We start from the raw sequence: 8,091 nt of genomic DNA, 5'->3' as shown, positions 1-8,091 counted from the left end.
TGACCAGCATTCAGCGGCTGATTCCCAATTAAAATTGGTAATCAGTTGGCTACTTGTATAAACTTGAAAAATGCCCCATTTTGGAAAGCTATTATTGATTGGACATTTATATTCTCTAGAGTTGCTTAGGTTGAGAGTTGTTGTGAAAATTATTGGCATACATTGCATACCTATTGTTACAACCCATGGCAGGAGTTGTATCTCCACCTTAGAGCATTTGCTAGATTGACATATAAGAAAAAGATATTGATGTACACTATTTTGCGCAGCGTTCCCTACTGCCATAAAATTGTATATAACTTCTGATAAGGTGATGCACACATAGGATACATAAATTGATATGCCAATAGAGATAACAGTGTGCGTATGCAGTTAGTGGCAAAGATACTTCATGCATGTATACCACTATGCGTGCTGAAGATGCATGTCTAGCTGTAATTAAATGTGTGGAAATACCCGGTTTTATGGTTACAGGCTCATAGCAGCATTTCTTTCACTGTAAGTTTATTATGTACAATAATATGTTACAACTGTATAATAACAGAAAAAATGCAATAAAGACATTAAAAAAAAAATAAAAAATAGCAGAGGAACCCGACAAGGGTGTCCCTGCTCGCCGTTATTATTTTCCATTTATATTGATCCTTTACTTAGCAAGTTAGATGCCAATTCACGAATTGTAGCTGCAACAGTAAATGGGATCTCATACAAAACGCTAGCTTACGCTGATGACATTGCCATTTTTACATCTAACATTAGATCTACTCTTCCGGCAGTGTATGACCCTGCAAAACAATTTGACTCAATTTCTAGCTACAAATTAAACACCAATAAGACTCTCGGACGCTTTAAGACCGCAGAATATCTCGACTGTATCTGCAGCAACATACGTGGGCATAAATATTACCGCGGTGGTAGAGCAGATACCTGAGATGAACATTATGCAGATTATAAAAAGCGTTGATCAGACACTTGCAAGACTAGATCATTTTCATTTCCCATTGCACGGGTGGTGCAACGTTATTAAAATGCTTACTTGGTGGAATAGGTGTGGCGCAGCGGCTAAGGCAACTGACACTGGAACCCGGGGACTCAGGTTTCGATCCTGGTGCCGGTGGCAGATCAGCCCAGCACCACATGACTCTGGGCAATAGCTTGTGTAATCTTCCCGAGGGCCCCCAGCTCCTTGACACCTTCGGGTAATTGTTCGTGCTTTACAAATATTGGACATTTACATTTTATTTTCCCCAAATTTCTATATTTGTTCAGGACAATAACCCTAGAATTTCCAGCTTCTAGCAGTTCTAGAGCAAAAGGAGTTTGTATCAGATTCTTATGGGGTTACCATAAAGCCAGAAGGGCAGCTAACTGGCTAATCCTTCCGAGATTAAGGGGGGCTGGGGTCTACCTTCCTTAAGGTTTTACCACTGGGGGTAACATTACTACAGCAAATGGGGATATTGTTGGTCGGGAGCAAGTCGTTAGTCCCTGAACCAGTAAGACCTACTATTTATGAAGTTTTGTTAGGAGAGGATGCGCAACATTGCCTAACCAGAGTAATTGAGCCTAGCTATTATACGAAAACTAAGTTTAAAATGATTTAATCTGCATTCCCTATCTGGGAAAAAATGCGGTATCGTCTTGGGATTGTGAATATAAATGCATATACCCCTTCGTTCTCATGTGGGTTGTTACCACCAATCTTTCAGGATCAGATTACTACGAATTGGGGGGCTCTCAGAATGAATGCTTTGGGTGACTTTTTCTGTGGAGGACTTGAACTTAACTGTAATAACACACTATCTCTGTGGGGAACCGGGAATTACTGTAATAACACACTGTTTCTGCATGAACTGCAGCATCAGAATCATCGTACACTATCTCTGGGGGTACTTGAACATAACTGTAACCAAAGACTATATCTCTAGGGACCTGGGCATAACTATAATAATCAGACACTATCTTTTGGAGGAGTTGAGCATAACTATAATGACATGCTATCTGTGTGGCAACCTGGGAATCATTCTAATGACACACTATCTCATGCAATTTCAACATACGATCTCTACAGAGAATTAAGCATTATTACAATCACACACCATCTCCGTGGGGGCTTTAACATACATATAATCACACTCTGTCTATGGAGACATGCGAGTGACTAATTAGACCCTGTCAGTGGGAACCTGGGCATCAATATAGTATGCACTATATCTGCGGGGCTTGAAAATGACTGTCACAACACACTCCCTCTGTCAGATCTAGAGCATTACTATAATCACATGCCATATCTTTGAAGAGTATTATTGTACAGCCATATCAAGAATATGGTGAAGTTGATGTAAAAAAAACTAGGTAATCTCAACTTGACTTTCCCATCTGACCACACTGTATGCTCTTTGGCCTTTACATTAATTGAACTATTTGTTCTTTCCTTATCTCTTAATGTTTGCGAGAACTCAGCAATAGACTGGGTATCTGTAAATCCCTTTCTGTGGACTTTATATAATATAGGGCTCATTAGGATGGGGCAGCCTGGTGTAAACCAGGAACGTCCGCCATGCATGTGGCGGTCCAGCACACCGGATCAGGATGCGACCACAACTGTGGCGGTCTGATCCTGCATTTTAACCCTGCGGTGGTTGCTGCTGAGACATGATTTTTTTCTTAAATATTTTCTGTTATTGATATATTTTTAAAACATTGGGAAAGGTTAGTCCCCACAAGGCAGGTGTTCACACATAGTCCCCACATGGATGGTAACAAGGGTATGTGTGTGTGTGTGTGTGAGTTCACATTATTGACGGTGAGATTTTAGTAAAACATGGGAATGGATTCATTCGCCTGGGGCATGAATGTAAAAAGTATATTTGATTAAAGAGAATGCTTCAAAATTGCATTGACTAACAATGAAATCATTCTATTTTAGGAATTTCCTGAAGTGTTACTACAACTGGCAAGTTTAGTAACTTATAAGCTTCACGCAAAAAGCATATTTTGGGAGGCTGGTTGATAGGATGTATATCCTGAGGAATGCCATTGACCCCCAGTGGGCAGACAGAATTACCTGAAACATGTTGATCAAAGAAGAGAGGTCGACAGGGACATCACTTCATTAAATGCACCCCTAAGACTTTTTAATCCTGTCAGGAAGGGCCCAAGAATAAAAATTGAGAGGGTACCCTCCTAGATAGTTTGGCCTTACAATTGCCTCTGCAAAGTGGATCCCAGGCATAATATAAAAAAGTATTTGAGCTCCACCCTGTATTTTGGTCTGCAGCACTGTGTCAGCAGCCCTATGATGAAGCATTCCATTATTTAGTGGGTGCGGGCAGTATTAAAAACCCTTAGATTTTCCCACTCTCAGACTCCAACTGAAATGATACAAGAGTTACTACATCAGCAAATATAACCTCCGAAGCAAAATATCCAACTAGCATGAATTTGTGCATTGTAAGCTACTGGGTAATATTGCAGAACCAAATCGGAATTAGACTGCCCCTGTCCTAAAGGAGAAGTTCAGTTCTAGTTCTCTACTCAGAATAAACTAACTCAAATGCTTTATATCTCTTTGACGTTGAAGCATCTTTATTTTTGAAGGGCAGTGGGTTAAAAGTCTCAAACCTCTATACTCCATCTGACTGGATAATCCATAATACTATTTCCCCACCTTGTTCTTCCTTTTATCTATTGATGAGTTCACTTCAGTACAGATGTGAAGTAGAGAGAGAAGGGTGAAAGAGGTAAGGTAGACAGGTGGGGTAAGGCGAAACATAACATAATGAAAGAAATGTGAGGTAGGCAAACAGAAAGGTACAGACAGGTGAAAAAGGCAGGTAGAAAAAGAACTAGAGAGAAAGGTATGGTTTAAGAGAGAGAAAACTAGAGCTGTAGCTAAAGAAATGTAGAACAGGAGAGAAGGATGGGGTACACCAATAGATGAGATAGAGCATGGGATAGGCAAGGTAGGAAGAGAGGTGAGTTAGAAATAGGTAGAGGCAGAGCGATGTAGACAGGTAGAGAGGTAAGATAGTAAGAGAAGTATAGTGAGGGCAGTGAGGGCAGTGAGGTAGACAGACAGGCAACACGAAACGATGTATAGAAGGACAGGTTATGTTGAGTGATTAATAAGGCAGAGAGAAAAGCAAATAGAGGGGTGAAGGGCAGAAACACAGTTCAGGTGAAGAGAGAAAAGTGGTGAGATGGAGACTGAGAAGAGAAATACATTTACTGCAGAAGAAGAAAATAGTGGATGAGGAACCAGCTGCAGCCCGTGCAGGCAAGAGCGGTGGGGTGGTAGGGCCTGGTTGGGGGGCAGGGGAGGGGGGACATTTCATCAGACGACAATGAGGGAAACATAATTACTTATTTAATTTTCCCTCATTGTCATCTGTCGAAATACACCCCACTTAGCCCCACCGCTCTTACCTGCAAGGGCACAGCTGTGAGGGATAGAGATAGTTGTGATAACATACCTGCTTAAGGTTGGATTAGTCTTTGTTGTAACCTATCATAGTAATCAGGTCACACCAATGGCAATTGACAAACTTTTTCCCATGCATAAATCAGGACTATAGCCTTGCTGGTGGACTTGTCACTATTAGCAAATAAACACTGCTGCATTAAGCATAAGCTTTCTACCAATAGAAAATGTCTAATAGCAGCACAGATTTGTTTGCAGTAGGTCACACCTTCTGCCCAACAAAAGATTGTAGAGATATTTATCATGTGCAGAACCTAAGCTCCTCTAGTCGCTCAATACTGCTTATTAAGCCTCTTTTCTTGGTCCTCTCTTAAGGGCTTCCAACAGCTGTACTGTTGCCACACCGAAAGAGGTAGAGAAAAAAGCGGCAACAGGAAAGAAGTTAAGGTAATGAGAGAGATGAGGTACAGGGAATAGCGGTAGGGAGGGGAAGTAGAGTGATAAGGTGGGTTAAGGTGGTTAATTAATGTTGAGGTTAAGACAGGTTTGGTACTGAGAGGCAAAGTTGAGATATAGAAAGATGAATAGTGATAGATATGCAAGGTAGGGTTGAAGTAGAGCAAGGGCTGAAAGAGAGATAGAAATATTTATAGTATAGAAAGATGGAGGTGAGCTGAAGAGAGTCAAGGTTAACAGTGATTTGAAATATTTGGTGGACGTTACAGGGAGGTGAGATGGAAACAGTTCAGTGAGATACACAGAGAGGGTTAAGGCAGAGAGGCAGAGAATTGAGGTTTAGAGAGTGTATAGAGAGGTAGGGATGAAAACATTAAGGTGAATTAACGAGATGGCCCTGGGAAAGAACAAATCGGACATTGGACAGAGGTCTCACTTGTAGTAGCCATTGGCTCAGCCATTTAGATCTACTGGTAAAATCAGTATCAGTAACTTTAGGTGGCAGAATAATAATGTATTTTGATAGGGCATGCAGAATGAGGTCTTTAATGGGAGCCGGTACAGCCAATCTAGCAGTACAGGAATTCTACAAATTACTGGTAGCTCAACTTGCTCGGCCAAACGGTAAATTACTCCTTTACTCCCTCCCTCCCTTCTTGTTAAACCTGCTCCCTTATTTAAGCATCAGGGAGGCTCATATACAGTCGTCTACTATATTTCAATTTTATAAATAATAATGATTATTATTCCAATAAATATGACCACAACACGATTCAGAGTATGCTGATCTGACATGGCATCTGATTTTTCTTTTCACGCTAAAGATATCACAGAAGCTCTGGCTAATGACATGTGGATGCAGGAGGTAGAATTGAAGTACTTTAACAGTGTGGTTGGCAACTCCATGTTTTAGGTATTGCGAGGGGCCCCATACCATTTCTTGCAGTAGGCCCTCTAAGTTTGTTCTATGCCACTGCGGGAATCATTCCTTGTAATGGGATATTTAGGATTCGTGTTATCTCTGTTCAGAGAGCGGAGGTATAGCATTTCATTTGTACAGGTCAGATATGATGAGGCTGGAATATGCAAGGTTAGAGAGGAGAAAAATGCTCCACTCAGTCTAAATTCCTGGAAGTCTATTGTTAATTTCAATGAATTTTGATGAATGTTGCAAGTTCTCTAATTGCCAACTTGGCAGTTTATTACACAGCATCACCCGAGGGACCGTCTCATTTGCAACCCTCCCATAACACACAGCAAGTATGCTAGGACAAGACTAGTACACAACTCTAACCTTGAACTCGTAATTCCGACCTGTAAGTAAACAGGGGTTTACGCACTGTTGGGAATATAACGAGTAACTTATAATCATGTTCCAAAACTGCCTAATCTACACTAGCTCAAATTATATTAGTTGTTTATGAGGTAAACCAATGTGTAGAGGATTTTAGTAGTAACGTTTTTTTTTTTACAAATAGAGCAAATTAGTTTATTTATGTCGTTGAAAATGAAGAATGCGATAATTTTACAACCTACCAATGCAAAACATTTTCTAGTTTTGCGACCACATCTAGGAAAAATGGTCTGGTGCTCTGAAAGTCCATGGTGGCCGGAGAGTCAGGAAAATATCAATATAGGCCAATTCTAAAACGGAAAACAACTTCTTATTGCATTTTGGACACACTTTTGCTGTACATTTAGACACAACTCAATCAGTTTTATCCCATGGGAAACGCCCAGTCAATCCTTTCATTTTTTCTTGGTAGACCCGGTCAAAACGTTCACTCTGCGCCACAGTGAAATGGTTCTTCCAGTCCCCTGAGATTCCTGCAGGATATAAAGGAGAGAGGACCCTTCAAAACACTTCGCTTTTCAAGAAATAAAATGAAAAACAATAAACCATACACAGACTGGATAAATTGACATGCATGACTAGATAAAGCAATATGTGCGATTTACTTTCACAAGCTACAAAAGACTTCCAACTATTAGTTCGAAATGTTATAGACCTGTTGAAATTTCATAACAAGTAAATATATCAAGGTTGTGAATAGAACTTTCCTTTAACCATAGCTATAATTTAGAGTCCACTCTGCACCATTCACCTGAAAACGGGGAAAGCAAATACTTTCCCAAAATGAACGTTGGTGCTTTAAATTCTGTGGTTAATGCAGCGAAACTAAGTGCATCCTAATTATAACTGTGCTTATGTGCAGTGGTCTGACATCCATCAGACCTTGCTTACAGCATATACAAGTTCAAATAAATAAAATAATTGTGTTGATCCTTCTGTTTTCAATGCCACTGACATGACAAGGCTGGATATTGTTTCTGCCTACACCTAAAGCATGGATATGGCATCCTCTGCTAAGATCCATATCGGGTATGAACGAAATCCAGTACTTAACAAACTGATTTCTGCAAGAAAATAAAATACATTGATAAAGTAGCAGCAGAGGTAATGGGTATTTACTACAACTAAATGATTTATGCAATGTATTTAGGAATAATGTATTGTATTGTATTGTAATTGCATTTATATAGTGCTTTCTACCCCTGACGAGGTGTCAAATCGCTTTTTCGGCAGGTAGCACGCTACTCCTGGACCCATAGAGAATTAGTGTTGAATTAGTATAGTGAAACATGCAAGTACATTTAAAATGCTGGATAGGTTAGTCAGGTATTTGGATTTGGAATGATAGCAGAAGGATAGAGGAGGACAAAGGTTTGTATTTATTTATCGCTCGCTTGTTGACGCACGCTATTCAGGAAGCCTATAAAGGATTAGTGGCGAATTAATATGGTGAAATATGAGGTAATTTCAGTGGTGGATATTAGTCTGTTACTTGGAGTGAGAAGGATAGTGGAGGGATAAAAGGGGAAGAAAGATTTGCATTCATATAGCACTTGTTGTTACCCCTGATGGGTGTTGATGCGCTTTTCTGGCGAGTAGCAGGGCACTCCAGAACCCATAAAGGAATAGTGTTGAAAATTATTATAGTAGAAATATGAAGTCATTTGAGTAGTAGATATGTTATTCAGTTATTTGGGCAGTATATTAGTATAGTTGAATATGGAATATGGAATTTAAGAAGTGAACATGTTAGTCTGTTAATTTTGATTGAAAAGGATAGTGGAGGGATAAAAGAGTGAAGGATTTTTTTTAGGTCTTAGCAGTAGGAAGAGGCTTTTGGGTGAGTAAAAAGGAGATT

At 39.9% G+C, this 8,091-nt stretch overlaps 1 protein-coding gene across 3 annotated transcripts in view; it reads right to left on the bottom strand.

Moving 5' to 3' along the window:
- Positions 1–502: 502 nt before the first annotated feature.
- Positions 503–8,091, bottom strand: part of LOC144770435 (sulfotransferase 2B1-like) — a 548,547-nt gene continuing 540,958 nt past the window's right edge. For 2 of the 3 annotated variants that reach the window (XM_078654947.1, XM_078654946.1), the window contains exon 7: positions 503–6,706. In XM_078654947.1, coding sequence (XP_078511073.1) covers positions 6,588–6,706 — 119 coding nt within the window. In that variant the 3' untranslated portion in view covers positions 503–6,587. The remainder of the gene's footprint in view (positions 6,707–8,091) is intronic. The other variant, XR_013598895.1, reaches the window with a different exon arrangement.

Source organism: Lissotriton helveticus, chromosome 7 (genome assembly GCF_964261635.1).
Source record: "Lissotriton helveticus chromosome 7, aLisHel1.1, whole genome shotgun sequence".
In the NCBI taxonomy this organism is placed as follows: Eukaryota; Metazoa; Chordata; class Amphibia; order Caudata; family Salamandridae; genus Lissotriton; species Lissotriton helveticus.
This window is presented reverse-complemented; position numbering and strand designations above follow the sequence as displayed.